Consider the following 22,287-nt stretch of genomic DNA (forward strand, 5'->3'; position numbering starts at 1 on the left):
GTTTTGATGGTTTCAAAACATGCTGAATGCACAAATACGCTTCTTGTTTTGCAGTTTGAGTAGGCATATTGCTATTCTATAATCAAATAAATGTAAGATGAGAATGGATATTTAGGCTTGCTAAATATCTCATTATTTAAGTATTCTAAGAAACTGCTGGAGGCTGCACAGGTAGTCTTAATACCTGATCCTATGACTGTTTTATTCCCCTTTTAATGACAGTGGAAGCTTTGTAGCAAATAAAGGAAAATAAGGCTTTATCTTGCAAATGTGCAAACCTGTGTTTAGTAGCACGCATGAGGGTAGCCTTAGTGAATTCAATTGAAAGTACTCCACTATGTGGGAGTATCTCTGTTGGTTTCTAAAACATTGAGTTACAAATGCATCTTAAAAGTATGACCTAATTGTAAATGACAGAGTATTTTTAAGCATACTTAATGTGAAAATAGACAGATTTACTGGTAAAGTTATGAACTCAGTCAATTGCCTTTTGCACTACTTTTAGTTAGTAGGTTATTTTACTAAAATGAATGTAGTCCTTTAATATGCCTTTAACGTATATATTATCAGCCTTTTGCTTCAAAGAATTGGTATAAATGCTGACAGTATAGGAATGACAGAACAAGTCTGGTCTTTTAGATTTTTTTTCTTGAAAACTTTTAGGTTTTCTTAGAGCTTAAAAATAAGCATGATTTACCTTCTCCAAGGATAATTCAGTCTGTAACTGTTTCTGTAAGTTATTTAGTCATTCAAGGTAGGTAAATGCTGACAAAAGCAGAGCATAACTGTGCTAATAATTAGGCATAACTTTCAAGTAACCCTGAAGAATGTTGTATATTTTTACATTTTGATATTTTTCTCCAATGTAATTTTAGTAAAAATTCAAGACACATGGTGGTTGTTGCTGTTTTTCTTTAATAGTTATTAAATGAAAAGTACTGTCTGCCTGTTTTACCATGTGTCTTAGAGTAATACCCCACAAAATACTGCAGTTTGTAAATGTAGGCTTGCATTAATAAATGAGACCTCTTATTTGAGATGGGAATAAAAGCAAGTGATTAACAATTGCAGAATGGAACGCATGATGAATACTGACTAGGATGCAGAATTTAGCACACAAGACACCTTCATACCTGCAAGGACTGAAGTGTTAGGAAATATTTCTCTGGCAGTCTTAAAGCTTGCCAGGTCTCTGGAAATATCTCTATGTCTTGGGAAGGTCATTATGGTGCAGGGAAATTGAGAACCAGAAAACTGAAGAGGGACAAGCAATGTTTTGGAAGTTGTGTTTCTGTCCTTATTGCTTGTGATTCACACCATCCACCCTCCCACCCATCAATAAAAAATAGAATCCCCATGTTAAGAGTTGGAGAGAGCAGATGGGCAGCAAAACAATGACACAGTGAGTGTGGGACTGGGAGCTTCAGTCAGTTCAAGCTGAGGCGTTTTACCCTGCACTTCTGAAACTCTTCACGCCGCTGTTGGTGCTTGCACTTCTTACTTGAAACAAAGAGTAACGCTGAAGATCCCTGCTTCTGTGGGGTGACCCTTACCTCAGAAGGGAGTGGCTGCTGAGAAATGCTCAGCACGGGCAGGTAGCTTGTACAGACTGTACGGGGCTGTGTTTGCCCAGCTTTGGCAGATAGGCTGCCCTATAGCTTTTTATAAAGGTACAGTGTGTTCTCTAGCATAACAGTTAAAATTAGATGTGATGGTACTACCTTTGCTTGGCTATAGAAGAAGCCTTTTTTTTTCTTTTTTTTTTCTTGTTTCTGTTTTCAGGTCTTAATATTTTACACAACAACAGAAAAATGAAATGAAACGAATTTGGCATTTCTCACCTCCCTTTAAGCATCTTAGAAACCCTAGGAAGGCTTGTCACATGCAGGACTGCAGGAAAGAATTGTTTTAATGTTAGTGATAAAACGTTAAGAAATGGAGTTTGAGCAACAAAGACTTAACTTGAAAGTTCAAAAATGATGAAGGTGTCAACTTGTGGAGTTTAAATACTACTTATATTATTTACAGCCTATTTCTAACTATTATGTTTTTAAACAATTACAATGTCTCAAACGTTGTAATAAAAAGTAAAATGCTTTGAAAGATATGCACCTCTCTTGAGCACTTGGCTTGTTTTAAACCCATGAAACTTGTATAAAAGAGTTAAAAAGGTATTGTTGACCCTTCACTTAAGTACATTTGAGAGTAAGATAATTGACAGTCCTGATAATGGTGTCAGAATTGCTGCCTTTTCAAGAATTTTAATATGGCATTTGGAGCAAATATTTCAATTGGTGGAGTTTTCTGATGGCATGACAAGTACTCATTGCTGTCACTGCACCTGACAGCATTAGAATGCCTGACAGCTTTATTTTCTGTATATGTCATTAGATGACTATTGAGCAGCCACTCCTGCTTTTGCCTTCATATTTTCTTCTGTGTGAAAGAAATGAAAGGCAGGCAGGCCTGGTGAACTGTTCCTGTGAGGTGATAAATGCCAGTTCTTCCATTTACGAGTGATGGGAGTTCAGGGACATGAGCAGCTCACAAAGATTAAAACAGGCTTTGGAACTAACTTTATTTGCAACTACCTATGTGATTTTTACAGTGAGCTACAAGAGGGGATAAATTAACGTCTGTTAACTAGTAAAAAGAAATGTATTGTATAGAATGTAGTAAAATTTAAATTTACATAAAAATGAAGATTCAGGATACTGTAAGGAACCTGAATGAAAATGTTGCTTTTGAAGTAGCCATGTATGCTTTATTTTTCAAACTTGTAAGGAATAGTAGAGTAGCAGGAAGAAATGGATTATTTTCTTTTTTGGATTAAAAAATGGTGGGGGAGAAGTAACTTGGTCAGCCTGGTAAGGAGGAAAAGAGAGTGCTCTGTCCTTTTAATAGAACCAGTGCTGGTCTTGTACTAACACCATATGAAGAGCTTTTTTTTTTTTTTTTTGTTTTTACTTTATTGAAAGATGTGCCAGCCTGCTCACTCAGATTAACGAAAAAAAGGAAGGATGCTGTACAACAGATTTGGTTTCTCTCTATCAATGTATCTAGTTTGTATCAGCTGCCTTTTTTGTGGTTTTTTTGGTTTTTTTTTTTACATCAGAAACATAAAGAAAATAATATTCTCTGCTGTGGCAATGTACTGTGCCACTAGGAAAGCAGTAGAAAACCTAGGAAAATCAAAAGAAAGTGCTAGAAACATTTTTGACTTACTACTTTTAATGCCCACTTCATGCTCCTGGTCTTCTGTGTGCAGACTTTTTTTTATTGTGACGAGAGTATGTAGAAGATGTTATCAAAATAATGATTATTGTTTGCTTATACATGTGTTTATGGGATAGATCTTTCTGTCCATCTCCTTCCTTTTGTGGCACCTCAAAGTGCAGTCCTGGCAGAGAGAATGGGAGCATTGTGTTTTGCATCACTTTTTTTTTTTCTATTTTGCTTCTTTGGGTTATATGTAGGGAGCTGTATAGTACTAAACAGTTGTAGAAAGTTTGGAGTCGGACTGGTAATTTCTGCACTCAGCTGTCACCATATATTGTTTGGGGAGGTAAACTCTGAAGAAGAGGTTTCCTTAAAGCTTTTGGTGCTTTTACAAATGTTTGAGCTCTTGGCTCAGTGTTAATATTGGCAAGTAGTTGTGCAAAGCTATTAAGTATTTGGCTGATAACCAAACTTCCTGCTGACTAGGTGATTCAGGCCACAGGAGGGGACACTAAAAGCCTAAATCATCTCTCGGCATGTAAGAGTGTGTAACCAGTAAAAATCAAAACTTACAGGATGCTGTGCATATCGTATTTCAAGGAAACTCTGCAATTATGTTAAATGCAGAAGTAAGGATTTAAAAACTAATTTGAGTGAGATCTTCTAGTAGCATCATATTAGAAACCGATGCTCCAGGTTTCTATAGAAATAGAAAGCTAAAAGACAAAAAAAATGAATTGTCAGACTTCATGTGGGTAACGTGAACCCATGGTGTTGTTGGCTGCAGGATGCAGGTGATCAGGTGGGGCTGGAATGTGGAAAATAAGGTGAGTTGAATTTGGAACAGGCATCAGGAGGGACTTTGACATGAATGGTATCATGTCTGCTGGGGTTTGCAAGGCTGATGAGAGCATGGGGCAAAGTGTCCAGTGCCTGCCTTCCTGCCCCCAGTTGAGAATGCATGCTGAATTTTCTGGATCCTAAAAGGATCCATGTAAAATACAGCTTTGTTCGCAATGCGGAATAGTAAACTCGTGATTAGAACAATGAATTTAACCACATGTATGTTAAAGGCATCTATTTAAAATAAGAAAATACTGAGCCAAGCAGGTGAGCATCTTGTGTGTTTTTTTTTTTGTTTGTTTTTTTTTTTTTTTTTTTTTTGCAAGAGAGGGTGGAATGAATTGTATCAGTTTAGAAGATTTATTGCTTTTGCTCAGGATCTGCCAGGAGCCTGTGGAAAGAAAGTGATTTTCAGCTCTGGTCTCATGGGAGATTTGTCTTTGAAGGTGCTACAGAACTATTTCAGGCAACTAGGAAGATAGAAGGATGGATTTCTCAGAGGGCTTGATGAGTTACTTGGCCAGAGGATGACTGGCACTCAAGAATTAGGATAAGCAGTTGCATTTTTCTAATCATCATGATTTTTCTTTTGTTTTGTTTTTCTTTTTTGTTTTATTTGTCAGTGTGTTTGAGATGGCAGAAAAGCTGCACAAGTTCTTGTGGTGAAACAAGCTTTGGGTCATGTCTTGAATGCTGCATGACAGCTGAAAGGAGGGGCAGTTTTAGACAGTGATGTTGAAATGCCAGGACTTGAAAAAGTAAATCAACGAGATTCCTTTATATCTGTGTGCCTTGGGAATGAATGGAGGTTTTAAGAGGGTAGTTGCTAATGTCAACAATAAATAATTTTCTTTATATAAATGTAATATTGTCAGCCATTTAAGTTGATTAACTTACCAGCTGAGGTATCTTATTGGTCCTATGTTGTTCATTCCAACTTAGTTTAATAAACTTTAGCTCAAAAGAGCAAGAAAGAAATTAGGAGTTTTATTTTGATTGAAATGAATTTGAAAATGTATTTTAACTGATCATCCTAAATATAGAATATATAGTAGATTTATATTTTTGAAGTTATTACTCTGTGAAGTTGTTTTTTCTGATATGTGGTGATTACTTGTAAGTTTATTTTCCAGACTGAAAACTTAATTTTCTGATTTTTTTTTATTTTATTTTTTTATTTCAGATCTGTCTTTGGAGGAAAACCAGTTTTTTGCCTGCTGGAAGAATGCAGTGAAACTGCCAGTATTTCTAGCTGGAATTATAAATTTAATATTCAACTTTAGTGTTACTAGTTTCTTACTAAATAGTACCTCAAAGCAGAAGAAAAATGTACGGAAGCGCAAGAACAATCAGCAACTTGGAAGGAAGTCCCTCGAGGTCTCCCCGCTTGCCACGGTCCCCTCGCCTGGGTCACAGGAGAACCAGCAGTGGGGGAGGAGGAGGGACAGGGAAGACGTTATCCATGGAGAACATCCAGTCCCTTAATGCAGCCTATGCAACGTCTGGACCAATGTACCTGAGTGACCACGAGGGTGTAGCTTCTACTACGTTCCCAAAGGGCACAATGACTCTTGGAAGGGCTACAAATCGAGCTGTGTATGGTGGCAGAGTCACAGCCATGGGGAGCAGCCCCAACATTGCTTCTGCTGGACTGTCACATACAGATGTCCTTTCTTACACTGACCAGCACGGGGGGCTGACCACATCCTCGCACCACCACCACCACCAGGTTCCTTCCATGCTGAGACAGGTTAGAGATAGCACCATGTTAGATCTGCAGGCTCAGCTGAAGGATCTCCAGAGGGAGAACGACCTTCTCAGAAAAGAACTAGACATTAAGGACAGCAAGCTGGGGTCCTCTATGAACAGCATCAAAACTTTCTGGAGTCCTGAGCTAAAGAAAGAGAGAGTACTGAGGAAAGAAGAAGCAGCCAGAATGTCAGTTCTTAAAGAACAGATGAGAGTTTCCCATGAAGAAAATCAGGTAAGTAATTATGAAAGCCTGTGTGGATTTGAACTGAGCACTTGATGTTTTGCTTGTGGTACTGTATCTAGTGCAAAGTTTGATATTTGCCACAGGAATTTTGTGTCTTGGTATATCTGCTTCTGACTGCTAAACTGCAGGAAAGCACTCTAATAAGAATCCAAATATAATTAGGTTCTAATTTCCTTCATGCAGTATTCCTTCACATTTTAGATTGAAAAAATAATTGTTGTTATCCTTTCTCTTATTTTTGGAACTTTCTCTAGGATGTTTTTATTTTTATTTTTTTTTTTTTTTTTTTTTGCAACAACTGTCTAAATGTTGTCTTGGCAACATTTTCTCAAGAGGTAAATGAGCCACTTTTGAAAAAGTAAAAATAAACATCCAGAGGCATATTTTGCTTAAGCTGTACAGTGATTTAACAGTTTTAAAGTTAAAAGAAGGTAAATCCTCATATTCAACTTTCTGTACTTCTGTATCACAGAGTGAAGTGAAAGTTTCCAGTAACATTTCAGAGACCTGCATTGTAGAAAATGAGTATCTTGTAAATATGTACTTCAAATACTTCTATTCATGATGTCACATTATTTTCCTGAAGTTATAAAAAGATTGAAATATTTTAATCTGGATGGATGAATCTGTCAAGTCAAACTTTGAGACTTTGCTATATCAAGTATATAGCTATATATACACAGCTCTATGAAACAGCAGCACAGAGTAGACAAAAAAAATTCTTTCTCCACACTTTTTGGCTTCTGGTCTTATTTTAAAACTGCTCCTTTTTCATCCATCTGTTAACTTCCCCAGACAAAAACACAGTCCTGTGTTTCTCTCACTTCTAGATTCCAAATCTAATCTTCTTTGCTGGCAGGCAGCAGCAACTGGGATTTTTAAATTATTTCCAAGTTTGTGATCAATTAGAGCTTCTCAGCAAACTTTCTACCTTTTAGGCATGCCATCAACCTAAATATCTACAGAGCTGGCAAGTCTGTTACCAGTTACTTCACTGGGAAACTGACTGGGTTGTCATCAGGAATTCAGTCCAATGAATTAATTTATTACTTTCTTGTGTAACTCCTGTATCCAGACTGATGATAGTAGCTGCTGATTATTTATTTATAGCAGATGCACTAGGATGCTGCTAGAACCAATATTACCAAAAAAGATGCATGGTGGAGGTTCTGTTTTTCCAAAACTTAGTTGATTAGATATTTTAACAGCAGTAGTTGGTATCACATTAGGAGAAGATATATTCTAATATGCTCTCATGTATTCCTTATGGCAATGTGACATTAATACCTTATATTGACATTTGGAATTTGAATCATGTATTTAGAGACTTTGCCACACACCAATGAGCTTATGTTTTGGTGGTTTTTTTTTTCCCCCCTGAAAGCTGGTTTTCCTTATCTTGAGGGGAAAGTAAACTAGTAACTCAGTTATGAGTTCATTCAGGTCATATTTTTTTGAAAAATGCTCTTATTTTCTTGTTACAGCAAACCTGCCAAAAACAATGTATCTTGCCTTGTGCGTGTATTTAACATGAATCCTTAGTCTGTAATACAGTAACACAAAGATTAGGTAGCTCAGTGTCCAAACATTGACAGAAGAGGTTGAGTGTACAGTGGTATTCCCAGAGAGCAGTCCTTATGATCCAGCTGCTGTTTCTTTGTGCCTAATAACTCAGTGGACTTTAAATTCAGTCAGTTACCTCCGGACCTGTGTAAAATGCCAGTGTCCACTCCTGGGCTCTTACAGCCCAACCTACCTGTGAGGAACCACTGATTTTTCTGGTTTTGCACTAGACTTGGGCTGCTTTAGCTGGGATTTCCCATTCCTTGTACTGAAAGAAGCAATAAATAATTGATGTGTGGTGCCAGTCTCAGTGCTGCTTAGGACTTTACACTGTCATCATCACATCCCTTCCTCAGCTCTTTTCCAGACAGGAGAATCTTACCATGTGTGATGATTCCTTGTGAAACAGTAACATGATGTTTTTCAGGCCTATTACATGTTCAGGATTTTTTCTTTTTTTGAGGCGAGGGGACCACAACAGCTTGTGTCTTTGGGTATAAAATGGGTTGTGTTGATGTTGTAGTGTTTGCCCTTTTATTCTGTAAGTCTCACAGAAATTCCCAACAACTCCTTTGTTCTTTCCAGTATTGGGTGCCTTTATTTTTGCTGCTACTGAATACTGAGCTAATATCTTAATGGAAATATCTATCATGGCTGAAAAAAACCCCTCGCCATTAATTTTAATTAGTTTAGATCCCAGCTTGTTATATTTTAAGGTAGGATTATTTTCACTTGTGTGCTACTTTTATCTCTCTGAATTTCTTCTGTCAGCCTCTGTATTTGCTTAACCTTCCTTATAAAGTCGTTCTTTGCATTTGGTTTTTGTCTTTACTGTTCTGAAGAGCCAAACACGTTGAGGAGAATTAGTCATCTTCTGATCACCCTGGTCTCTGGGTACTCGGGAAGTGTCAGTCAGCACAAATCCCAGCCACAGGTTCCAGCAAAACTCCACAGGGACCTTCCGTTAGTTTTGGGAGTCAACCATGTGTTTCTGCTATTTCCTCTCTTGTAGTTAAATATTTGTGTATAAAAGCACCTATCCTCTTACGTAATTGCTGCTTGCATTTGGAGAGAAGCCTTTCTGAAGGAATGGCTTTGGAAGCCCAAGCTGGCTGTGTCAGCTTGTCACCCTTACCCAGAGGGCTATTGATTCTTTCAGACAGCTAATTTACATCTTTTTGATGATTCTAATTTAATTTTAAAGAACAAAAAAGGTGATGTGCTCTGTCACATCTATGCTGAAAGTGGTCAGTCTGTGCTTGTGTGTCTGAGGTTTACTGGCTTATGAAACTTCTTAAAAAACTGGGTTGTTTCATACTGAAACACAAGTGTTTGCACATTGGCTGTCCATGATGAAAGTAACTCTGCCTGGATTCCTGGGTCTCCCAGCAAAGTTTGGGAACTCCCAGGAGACTGGAGAAGGGCATATCTGCCTGCCAAAAAACTGAAATTATAGAATTAGTGAAATATGTTTCATATTTTTTTGTGGTTTCTGAAAAAATACTGCAAAACCCAAAGAATTATTAGGGAGCTGTATTTATAAAACCAATTAGCTATTTTTAAATGGGGGGGGGGGGGGGAGAAATAAAAAAATACACTAACACCTAATATGGATTTGTCAAAAACGTCTGATGTTTGTTGGATGACAGGAAAACACACCTTATGCATAATGGAAAAGCAGTAGCAATGTACTGATGTGAAGAAAACTTGCCTCAAAAGATTTCCCTTTAGTGAGTTGGTGGAAAGCATGACAGGAATTGCTACTGTATGGAGAACTGTTAGATTGGAAGCCTATGTCCAAGTGTAATCATCAGTGATTCATGGTGAAACTGGAAGATTTCCAGTAGGACCTGGTAGGGATCTCTCATGTGCTTGAGGCTTTCATCCATGTCCTAAGGGATGGATGTGTGCTATGCATCCAGATCATGTCAAGACTGGGGAGGCTTAAAAGCATCCTGGGAAGTAGGATTATAAATGAAAAAAATTGCCAAATCCATAAATTAATTTGAAGTAATAAGATCTGTTTCAACAGGAAAAATGATGAAATGAAATCTTTTGGAAGCAGAAAGACATCAGTGGGGAAGTTTATGGGCAGTAATTTGGACATTGCTGTTTTTCTTTTGGAAGTTGTTATATTTCTGAAAGTGTATGCTTTCTTGTGCTTTGTTATCCCAGCCCAAATTTAATTGGTTTTTCTTTCTTCATATACCTTGTGATATTTTCTCACAGCATAACTGGAATTGTGTTGATATGCATAGGGGAGGAAGTACTCTAAGTGTTTTGAACTATTTAAACTGCTTCTTCATCTTGGAATCATTGATTTACAATGTCTCAAACAGAGATTTTGCTTTTTTCCCCCTAGGTAGACAGTTATTCCCTCTAATCTAGCTTGAATAGAAGATTTAAATAATGTGTAATGTATAGAAGAGTTAGTGTAGAAGGTTTCAGTGGAGAGCAGAAGGCCATGAGGTGGGAAGTGCTGGGAAGATACAAGGCATTCATTATTCAGCAATATTAATTTCCAAGGTTGTTGCCTGTCTGTCAAGAGGGAAAACTAATTTGGTTTGGAATTAGCTGCTTCTAATACAATACATTAATGTTTATCAGTTGATATGCTGCCTTTATGCCATTGCAAAAACTGAATCACTGTGACATTTTAAAAAAGGCATATTAAGCCCTGTTGCACAAAATAAAGCCCCTTTTACCTACTTAAAAATGTCATCATTTAATACTGCATAATTAATACAGAATGGACACTGTGTGCAATGAACAGTGGCTATTTTTCAGTCATGGCATGGTTATATGTTGTTGGAAATAAATGGGTGAATATGATCCTTTTTTTCCCTTGCAGAAAATGAGGTAATTTTAATTGACTTAATGTTTTCTTTGAAAACATATTATGAATTTTTTGAAGTTTTGTTCCTATCCTGATACTGCAGGAATTTACTTCTGATTAATGAGATGGAGGGAGGACAGAAAGGACAGTGAGCAGGTCCTCTGAGGCTTAGAGTTTTAAATACAAAAGTTTATTTATATGTAGTTTCTCAGAATAACTTCTGTCTATCTGTAGCAATAACTCTGATGCTGCAATTAGCAGAACAGAGCTGATAAAATAATCAGTAGAGAAGGGAATGTGTATTCATGAGTTCAGAACTGTGAGTAGCTACTCGATGTTATTTCACGTGCTCTTCATTTTCACTTTGATTCATGCCAAGTATCTAAATAGAACAATAAAAGAAAATATACTGACAAATATTCTGAAATGGTGCTTCCCTTACCTGTACTAACTGAACTGTTCCTAGGAAGACATTAATTAGGCTGAGGTATACATTATTTTAAAATATTTAGATATTTTTGTTTATGCTCTCTGAAATTCTTGTGGCTTCATTGTAGTGGAATATGCAGGGAGTTGCCAACACTTGGGTATTTAGTGTGAGATCATAGGTAGGTATTGCCTTCCTTAACGTGTCCAAGTATGCACTTGGTTACTGGTTGGAAAGGAGCTTTCATTGTTAATAGCAGGTGTGGTCAGAGGAAGACTTTTTGGAGTAGAAATCCTTTTCAGCCCATATTATGTTGTAAATGTGTGAAACAGAAGGGATTTTTTGAAGCTTATTGTGTGTATTAATGAGGTATATGGTTATACAATTCAAAGCTAGGAACCTGAGGCATGGAAATGTGCTTGTGGTTTACTATGCTACCTGAGGTATGTTTTCATATTAATAATCTTAAAAAAAAAAGGAGTTGGCTGTCTTTTTCCTAAATGAGTCTCTTCAAGAAAAATTACTTCCAGTGTCAAATTTGAATATAGTGTTTACAGCCAGCAAAAGCTTCTTAAGGTGTTTCAGGATGATTCTGTAAAGCCAGTAAGTTCATCACATCCATTCACCTGATTTTCTGTTTTTCACTGTACTGTTGTTTCCTGCTTTCTTCAGCTTAAAAAAGAATTGTCTTGAGCTGCACGCATACTTGTTGATTTTAACTTTATTTTGCATGTTTCCACTCTTTTCTTCATTTAAACTCATGCACATTGATGGCAATTTAGGTAAGTGCAAAATATTTCTTCTTTACTTAGTTTATCAAGTGCGACAAAGTACTTAAGCTTTTAACCACACAGAATAGATCAAACAGTCATCATGTGAATAGGAAAGTAGAATAAAATCAATGGATTTTTTTATTATTTTATTGAAAATAATAATGTCTGTGGAATGGGAAGAGGCCAAAAACAGCAGGACTCTTCTGCTGAGGAGGGATGGTGTGTAGCTGGTGAGGAACAGTCAATAAGCTGTGCCAGAAGTGTGTGTGTTGCCTTTTGTTGTTCCTGCTGATGAGGAGGGAACATTCCTGGTCCTGGTGGGGAGTAGAATTTGAGGAGGGGGCCACAATACTGTAGATAACCAAGGAAATTGAGGGAGTACTAACCTGCAAGTGCTTGAGGGTGAAGGAGGGGATGTAGTTACTTTTAACTCCCCCTACCTTGTCTGAAAAAGCTTGGTAAGTATTGAGCTAGAGGAAGGAATAATAGAAATGTGACTTTGTAACTGTGTAAGTACTTGTTTGGTCTTGGCTGAAGCTTTTTGGTGGTATTCTGGTTCAGGTAGTAGTATTCATATATATGTCAAAAAGCAGAAATTAATAGTTTAAGCTGTATGAAAACTGCATTGCATGTTAGTGGTAGATTGGAAAGGACAGTAATAAGAAGTTATACCCTTTTGGGCATTTTTGAGGTATAAAGAAATCTGAGGAAAGTATTTGTTCTGTTGCCCCCAGTTTTTCAGCAAAGATAAGGACCATGGATTGTTGTCTTCAGAATGCACTGGGTGTAGATGTAACTGAAAGAGTACTGTTTTCTTTAGAGCAAAAGGTACTTTATTCATGTTGGAAATGAAAAAAAATATTGAATATTGCAAAATATGTACTTTAAATTGAGGATATATGTTCTCAATTATCCAGTGTCCAAGTGCTGGCATGAAATGTCATTTGTATCTTGAAGTCTCATGATGAGTGTCAGTGAGTGTTCTTAAAAAAGAATAAACAAGACCAGTAACATTTTGAGGAGGTGGATTGACTCTATAGCAGAAAGATCATTGCAATGGTAGGTGATTGGAACTGTGTGAGGCTCTGTGACTTGGAACTGTGAACTCACCAGCTTTGAACATAGTCACATCCTCAACTAACATTTGGTGTTTCTCCCCAAAACACTACAAAAGATGCTGCTCTTCCTGGTGGATATTTTTTTTTTTGTCCTGTAATGGTGGTAGTCATCTGAAAACTGAAGTATCACATGAGGAGCATTCTGAAAGGCTACACATTTTTTATTTATTTTTGAAGATATTTCAGCCAAATTTAACCTGTTTGTTAAACTTTTCTTGAAATTTCAGATGGATGCTGCATTCTCTGTTCCCCCATCTGCTTCCCTTTGTTCTGTTGTTCAGCAGGGACTGTTGTGTTACAGTGTGGTAAAACCCTTGAACAGAAGCTAGGATTCTGACAGGGTCTCAGAAAAGACCACTCTAGAAAAAATGTAGACCTAGCAGAATATTAGTTGGGATGAAACTATCTTTAAGCTACCCTTGCTTTATTCTTGTAGCCCTGCTTGAAGGTTCTTCAGGCAGGTGCTTGAAGTCCTTCAGCAGCTGCTGCTAAGTCACACCTGCTGCTTTTTACCTCCTCCTTTCTTAAATTAGGCAAGTCCAGCTTCAGTTCTATCCTAGAAGGTATTTTATGCTGTCAGAATGACTTAAGGAAATCAGGAGAGAGGTAACTGTATATAAACCATTTTGAATTTCGTTAGAATTAGGTGGTGTTGGATGTATCACATTAACTTTAAATGGTTTCATAATGCAGGAATTTGTTGGGAAAGCAAGTTTTACAAAACATAAGTGAAGTCTCCTGGAGATGTTAATTAAAGCTTTAATCTCATCAATAGTACAGTTTCTCACAGGTGTCATAGATAATACATCAAATGTTATCCTTGGGGAATTTCTTTTTCACTGAGTGTGATGGAGCCAGTAGTTTCTGGAGTATTTTTTTAAGTATATTTTTATTTCTCTGTTAGGTTCTCTGTATTGGTTTCCTTCCTTGAGGTCTTAGACTTAATCTGAAAAAAATGTTGGAAATTACTTCAGAATTTTTCATCATCTAAAGTGGAAGAGAGAAAAGGAAGTACTGAAAAAAGAGTAATGTCTTTCATTTTATGTTTTTAGGCTTTATTAGTAAAATTTCAGATGTTTTCCTTCCTTCTGGTCCTTGCATCTTGTGTTTTCTGACAGTTGTCCCCAAATCATCTAACAGGCAATTGATAATGCCATATTCAATTAGCCTGCAATATGGAACTCCTCCTCTGGGCTGTTTCTGAGAAACATGACCCTTTTGGCTGTGCTGCAAAGCATTATATTTCTTTATTTTATATATGTATGTAATTTAAAGATAAACTTGCATGACTCTTCCTAACCTTTCTCTATTCTGTTTTGCTCCTGACTTAAGATGCATTTCAGATTGTTGTCAGGGAAAGGGCATTGTGATGGTGACCTAACCTGTTGTCATTGGTTCAGTTTTCTTCTGAGTTTTTGCATGTCTGGAGTTATGCTTGGTTAATGCTGTGCAGGGCCAGGTTTGGATTGTTTGTCATTTGCTCTGTGGAAGGTATCTGACATTCCTGGCTATGGAACTGTGTATTCCCTGGTACCTGTGAGTCCACTTCTTAAAGCTGTCAGCTGCAAGATACTTGTTACTTCAATTTATTCCTAGAATATCTGTCAGCTGAGTTGGTAAAGAAACTAGGATTCAGGAACCCTTGGCATATTTTATAAAGGATAACTTTGGTTTGAGTTGGATTGCTTGTGGCAGGAGCAAGTAAATCTTTTGAATCTACTAATTTTAGAATATTTAGCCTGTGGGATGGGGAAAATATTTACTTTTTGCATTTCCTTTAGCATCTGCCACAGGATAGTTACTGCTTTTACTCTTGGTGATGGGAAATGATAAAGCTAACAAAACACATATTAAAAGAAGGCAGTAGATTTCATGTGAAGCAGTCTTTGTACCCCAAAGGAAAAGGAATAAATGATGGGTTTACCAAAAGGAAAATCCTGAGGCAAATCAGTGAATATTTCAGTGTTAGAGACTCAGAGAATGCTGAGATCATATAAGGTCTGTATTCCAGGCTCATCTATATTTGAATTGGGAGGGTGGGGTCTCATCCCGTGGCATTTCTGTGGCAGAAAAGCAGAGATCAGCACAACCTACAGGAGAGATGTCACACACGCTGGGGTGCAGCTCCAGAGGAGCAGCAAACCCTAAACCAAGGCCTGCTTTTTGAACTCACTCAAGTTGCCTTTAATTGACTACAGCATTAAATTTATACAGTACAAGTCTCACTGCAAAAGCCTGCATTTAAATGGAGAGACTCACAGAAAGAGGCAGGGAGCTGTGCTTTGTAAATTAGAGCTTTTCTACATATTTTGATTTAACCTGTGTAAATGGATGTATAGGTTTTTGCAATTTGTAGGCAGAAAGGCTGAAAGAATAGTCCTGGTAGTGTCAACTTTCTTGTGTGTGACATCGACTTCCAGGTACCTGGTTACTGGTAAAGCATAATGGTCTTAACTAATTCAGTGAAGAAATGCCTGAATATTATGGTATAATATTTCCTCTGGACACTCTAGAAGGTGGAGGTGAACTAGTGGGTTATATTTAAATCATGATGCACCAGAGCATAAATAAAATGTTTAAATCCAAACTTGGAAAAATCACTGTTTGCAGGCAACGTGTCTGTAATAAAAGCCTGCTGTTCTATTGATGTGTGTATGTAATTATGCACATGTGTACATTAGAAAATTTTACATAGCTTGTGATAATTGAACTGTTTTGCATTCAATGGTCACTAAATTTGTTACCTGAGTGAACAGAAGCTAAGCTTTATCTTGAGGGAAATCAAAATTCCCAATTACCCTTTATTTGGAAGGCAAAATTCTTTCCAGATCATTGTGAAAATGTACTTTTTTGTCAGCACAGCTATCTGGGCTATGGAGTATGTGCTACCTATTGAAAAATGGAGGTTTATAGTGAATTTGATGTTAACATGAGTACATTAGGTACATATTATATTGTCTTATCTGTTTTGATATATATTGTGAAAAATCCAAAGTAAACCCACGACCTGTAATATTTTTGATAATGAAGATTGCAATGAAAATTATCATATACCACTGGAATGATACTACAATACTCTGGACATCTGAAGTTCTTCCTAAAATATTTGTTATCAGAACCACATTGGGTTGTATGCTGGTTTAAGTTTTGCTAGCAAGAGAGATTTGGCATGATTTTTCATCATTGGTTAACAACCACTGCTTTGTATATCACTCTTTGGGGGATAAAATTTACTTTAGTTTATATTGTTATATTAGTATATTTATTTTTCTATTTGTAACATGTAACTTGTACATTCTTAGTTTGGTTGAAATATGGGAATGACTGAGCTGCATAACTGTGCTTGAAGGATCTGGTACTTTGCTTACACTTGGAGTTATTTTTGTTCCCAGATTTCCTGGTGCAGTAAAGGCAGGGAGGAGAGAGCTGAGGAGTAGAAAACACAGAAGTTGCTTAAGAGAGCAAAACATTCTTCATGCTGTTCAGGCAGCTCATCCCCTGAAGAGGGAGAACTGTCAGACTGAGAATTTGAGCAATTAGATAAGGACACTAGTGATGGGCTTTTCCACCTGAATACACTGCACTGTCCTGGCTTCAGCCCTGCAGAATTAACAAGCAGTGCCAGTCAGGCAAAGCCCAAGAAAAGATATTTGTGAGTAACATTTTAGAGAAGGGTTTTTTTTTTTTTTTGTTAAGACATATATAGATGTAACAATAAAACATGAATTAAAGGCACCAGTGATCCTGTGTTAAATGGGACAAGGGCATTATCCTTTTCAGGTCTTGTATAAAGCATTGCCTCACTGTGTAGAGAAGGGGTGCCTTGATGGCTAAACACAGAATCAAATATTCGAGGAAAGATTATGCAAATTTACAAGAAAACAAAATTATCTTTAGGACTACAGTTTGTCTATTTGTTTCAACTATAGGGTCTCTTTTTTTTTTTGTCATGCTATTGGTCTCAGAAGAAAGTGGTAACTTGATTCAGTTGGAAACTGTATTTGAAAACCAAATTTTGTTCCCAAGTTTTTCTAGGTGTTAATTTCCCAACTGTGTCCAGTTAAATTGTTTCCAAATATGAGGTAGACTCTAATCTTTTATTTGCTATTCCAAAAGCTTACTTTGAAGATAATATGGGGATAATAAATATGGCAGTAATTTTTTTCTTATATATTTTTAATTTTTTATGGCTAATTTTGAAACCCAGTGTTGCATTGTTAATATTTCAGGTATTTGAACACATCTTAATGAAAAACCACTTAAACTAGAGAAGTAGTTTGGATCTAGGAAGACACTTTTGCCTCACACCAAATTGGTCCCAACTTCTACAGCTATTTTGTGCAGGTGCCTTTCCCCCCACCTTTCTCTCTATCAATCTTCTTTCTGTGCATTTGCTGCACATATCTGCCAGTTTTGGAGACTGGCACTGTTGTCCAGCTGACTGGATTATTTCAGGGTAACTTTTTCAGTCCTCTTGTAGATTTTGGGTAATTGAAAATTTGTGAAACTGAGCACTGTATTATATGCATTTTTAAAACGAGTTCTATTGTTTTTGAAATCTGTCTTTTCATTCTGAGGAAGGTTACCCTTAATAGCTCTCAGGGCAGTCTTTCACCATTTGAGCGTCCATTAGGAATGGGTTATTCGGCTTGTGGAGTTTTTTAAAGAGAGTGTTTCAATTATATTTCATGTATCTCAAGTTCTACTCTTTGTGAGTAGTGACTGTGTTTTAATATCCCTAAAAGTTTGTGCTTTGACAAGTGTGTGTGCTTCACTGCCTTCTCACCTTTGCCAATTCATTCTTTTTCTGCAGAACTTTGGATTTTAGCAGGAAGGGGCATAGAGCACTTGCAAAATCACATTATTTCTATGCCGACCAGCTCATGTTCTGCTGTTTTCCCTAAGATGTCAGCGTGATGTTTAGGGTTTTTCAGGTGTTTTACACTTGCAGAGCTGCTTCATAAGAATGTTGGATACTGATGATATTGTGACTGTGGTGAACAGCACAATTTACCATTGGATTACACTCTTTGGCAGGCCAAAGTAGTGCATTTTAGCTCTAATACAGTGCTTGGTGTTTGCCCTGGACACTTTATTTTCAAGTGTCCATAAATATGTATTTTTTTAATTCTGTCTTCATATAATCTGAATGGTTGGGGTTCTTATTTTCATTGTCTTAAATAAGATCAATCTTTCCCTACTGCTGTAGAAATAAATATGTAGGGATGTTTCTGGGATGGTTTTTTTTTTTTGTGTGTGTTTGTTTCTCTAATCCTGGCTTAATAGTGTCTACAATGTATTTCAGCCTTTAAACCCTATTTTCATTGTGCATTTTTTTTTTAGAATAAGTGATCAACTGTTTTTAATAATAATCTTAACAGATGAGGAATTCTAAAATGTGCACAAACATACAGTTTTTACTGCACAAGCTATAGTAAATCTGTTTTGCTATGAATTTCCTTCCATTTTATTGATTAACTATTTTTTTTGCCAGATGGTAGAAAATTCAGGAAAACACATAGTGAGACTTGCTGCTGTTTGTTTTTAATTCAGCACACAAAAGGCTACTGGCAGGATTATGTGTGATTAAGAAGAGTGAGTCAATTTGTATAAACTTCTTATTGATACCATTTACACATCTTACAAGTTCAGTATTATCCCCTCTTCCTCTGTTGTGCTGTTCAGCTTTTTTCATTTTCTTTGACTCCTAAATTCAATAAAAAAGCAAGACACCACCAACAGTCCAAAAGAGAACTGTTACATAAAATAGCCATGGCTTGAAATGTTCCTTTCTTTTAAGCACTAAGAAATGTGGTTGCTAAAGACTTGAAGCAGAATGATTAGATGAATTTTATTATTATAACATTATTCTGAAACTATGAAACCTGATGCTTTAACTGCAAAGCAAGAAAACACAAACAAAACTGGTAAAGAAGTAGTTTCTTTTTCAGATTAAGAAGCGATTCTCTCTTTGGGTGTGAATTGCGATTTCCTACTGCTGTTACAGGAGAAAAGGGAAGGTGGAGATTCTCATGTCACCTGCAGAGGCAAGGAATGAACTTCAGATCAATACTTTTGCAACTGTTAGATAGCTAAAAGCAGTGCAGACCATACAACTAAAGAGAATTTAATAATTTAGAATGGTTAACTTAATTAAAAGGTTATTTTATGAAGTCACTTCCTTTTGCTTTTGTTTTATGTTAGACGAAAGTAGGTTGGTTGTGGACCAATATGTGTCACAACTTCTGCTGCTCTGTAGGTAAAACATGGGGTAAATGTCAAGTTCAGGTTCATTCCAAGAGGAGAATTCCTATAGTATCAAATACAGATGAAGCTTTATTTCAAAGCAGATATATTGATGTATTGGCTGTGTTTGAAGAAATTGCACGGAGATGTTTACCTGTCTTCTAGGAGCACATGTAAAACAGCTGAAAGAAAGGCAGGAATTCAGGAGGACCCAGCAGTAGCTTTGATAATTTGCATAGTAATGCTCAACAAATGCAGTAGCACTTCTCATAGTGTGCCAGGGTGGGGAACTGTACACACTTCTCTATTTCACAATTCCATTTGCCAGGCTACTAGATGAGAATCTGAGGGAGAAACAGAGCAAGCTGTGATAACTGCTACAATGAATAAATAGATGTGCACTTTTGCTGTACTGGTATCTTTAAATTCTACCTGTGCACAGCTGCAGGGTGAAACTTTACATTTGAAATTGATAATTCTTGTATGTGAAGTAACTCTGCTGATCTGTCTCTGTTGTTGAGATGATACAGCTTTTTCTTTTAATGCCTTTCCATTTTCTGCTGTTTTTCTTGTGGATTCTTTTGCTTCAGGAGTTATGTCTTTAACTATCTAGTATCTGAGTAATGAAATAAGTGAGTCTGAGCAGTCTCTCATGACTTTGGTAGTGCTATTCTATTTTAGTTTACAAATTCCTTTAAGCTGGGCAAAATCTAAATGACGCAGCAAACCAAGAGGCCTTAGCAATGTTTCCTGTTAAAACTGGAGCGTTCAGTTCTTTGTACAGAATCTTTAAAATATTTAGCTGTGCTTTACATGGAACAAATGTTTTAGAAGTGTCAGTATTTGAGAAATAAATTGTGGAGTTTTAATTTTCAGAAACAAAAAGCCCTGTACAGCAGCTATAGGGGTTCATGCTCTGTCATGTCTGGGCATCTGGAAGTGCTCACTAGATCAATATTTTCTGTTTCAGATTTGGCCTCTTGGATGTAGTGTAAAAGTTGATGATCAGAAACCCTATTGGCAAAGGTTTTGTAGCATCTAAGCATATGAATTTCATTTCTGCATTGTTTTTGAATATGGATCTCTGCCATCAAATAACTTAATTTGCCTTTGTCAATCACAGAAAAGTATTTTTATACTTCAGTGACTGAGGCTTTGATTTTTCTGGTGTGAAATATCACATCAGCTTTCCATCAGCTCAGGCTGGTTCTCACTATTTTAGTTGCATGGTTTCTTGCTGTGCTGTAGGCATTTTATGATTAAATCTTATCAAAACTGAACCCAAATCTGACCTTTCAGACCACTGTAAATTTTTACAAAAAAAATATTCTCGTTAATCTTTTGCTAGTATTATCCTGTATTGAAATTTACCTCTTTATATAGTCATTGATTACGAAAATATAAACTGGGAGGTTTCATGTCAATCGAACATCAGAACAGTATTTTGCCTAAAGGGATACAGGAAATGCTTTATTTTTGGTGTATCAGATTCCTTACTGTGAATTTCATTTCTCCTCGCCCCCCCCCCCCCCACTTGTAACTGATAATCTGGAATCTGCAGAACAATACTCTAAATTGAGATTTAGATTTATTCTCTGTTATGTTCTTGGTATACCTTGACTAACTTTGCAGATGTACCTGAGTATAAGCAGCTTTTCCCGTGATAATACAATTATTATTAATAAAAAAATGCAGAAATGTCTGGAATAGGTGCTGGCACCTACCACGTTGTATGTCTAGCACATTGGATGCCTTTTCACAGCCCTTGCAGCATCTCTGACTTTTCATGGTAAGCCCCTGTTTTGTAAGCTGAAACATGGATGTGTTAAAGAACAAGTGACATTATTTGCAGTGAAGTGGACCAATGTAATAAAATAATTCTTCTGACACTTCTCAGAGTACCACAGAAGTATGGAAGTGCTTTACAGAAGTCCATTTATTGAAATCCAGTTTTGCATTGACTCTTAGGTATCTGTACTGTTCTTTGCTGCCATTAGATGGTTGGAAGCCTTTGGCAATTCCAGCATCCGTCTTTGTGAGACTAAAAATATCTTGACACACACAAGTATTTTCAAGACTGACTGCTGTTCCTGTACTGGGAAAGTAGCAGTCTTAGAGGCTTGGTTGTTTTTTTTTTTTTTTTTTTTTTTTTTTTTTTTTTTTTTTTTTTTTTTTGTTTTGTTTTTATTTGGTTCCTCCCACCTTGTGTGGCATATCTCTTTTATTCCATAAACTGTTATTAGAGGGAAGAGCTTTTTTTTATTCAAACTTCCAAGATTTTGGAATTTTGTGCAGGAATGTTTAGTAGCATTTCTAAAAGTTGCATATTTTTTCTGGGAACTTTGAATTAATGAACTAAAGCAAAATCTTAAGACTTAAACTATAACACTTCAGTATTTCCTACCTGGTAAGATAACAGAAAAGGATTAGAAACTTTGTTTGTTAGTTCATCTTCCTGACTGTGAATACAGGAATAGAACTTTATGCACAACAAGAATAAACTAACATAACAAATTTAACAAAAAGGAGAAACAGAAATTGTCTCTATTTACATACATTACATCCATCAATAGCATAACTGGGAAACAGAACTCTTTGAAGCACAATCAAAATGTTTTTTGAAAAAAAAACACCAAGCACTTCTGGGGAGAATAAAAAAGAGAAATTTCTTGGCCTGCTTCATGGCAGAGGCTGAAATAGTAGAGGAATGGGATAAGAGGAAAAATATAGATGGTATACAGAAACAGCCAGAACTGCTTTTGTGGGGGTTTGGTACGAATTCAGATGTTTTCCTTATGTCTTAGGTGCTGTCTTAAGTGCCACGTGTACAGGTTGTTTTTTCCTTTGTTAGCAGATTTTACCAATTCAGTAGTCAGCTGAAATCGTGTTGTATTGACTCCTTAAGATGGATTAGATGGGAAGCACTGCAGTTTGTGGGTGAAATTCTGGTTACAAGTCAAGGGAGCGCCACATGTCAGGACTAGAGCAGGGAGAGCCTGTGGAGGGCATGTGCTGCTGGAAACAAGTTAGATCCTAAATGCCCAGTTTGTTCCTTCAGAGAGATGCCAAGAAAACATTGTTATCTTGATTAATGCCAACCTCAGGTGTACTGGAGACACAGGCAAACTTTAGGCTCACCTCAGGGGAGTATTAATTAGCACCAGCACACCTACTGTTCTGTCGTGAGAACTTAATTGCTTTAGCCCCGATGAGAACAGTGATTCATAAAACAGAATTTAATGATTATATTAGAAAAGTGGTTGTGA

The 22,287-nt window shown here is 36.7% G+C and overlaps 1 protein-coding gene across 1 annotated transcript in view; it reads left to right on the forward strand.

Moving 5' to 3' along the window:
- Nucleotides 1-4,015: 4,015 nt before the first annotated feature.
- Nucleotides 4,016-22,287, forward strand: part of ERC2 (ELKS/RAB6-interacting/CAST family member 2) — a 276,247-nt gene continuing 257,975 nt past the window's right edge. Inside the window, exon 1 of the mRNA XM_062500997.1 lies at nucleotides 4,016-6,046. Coding sequence (XP_062356981.1) covers nucleotides 5,390-6,046 — 657 coding nt within the window. The 5' untranslated portion in view covers nucleotides 4,016-5,389. The remainder of the gene's footprint in view (nucleotides 6,047-22,287) is intronic.

Source organism: Cinclus cinclus, chromosome 12 (assembly GCF_963662255.1).
Source record: "Cinclus cinclus chromosome 12, bCinCin1.1, whole genome shotgun sequence".
Classification (NCBI taxonomy): domain Eukaryota; kingdom Metazoa; phylum Chordata; class Aves; order Passeriformes; family Cinclidae; genus Cinclus; species Cinclus cinclus.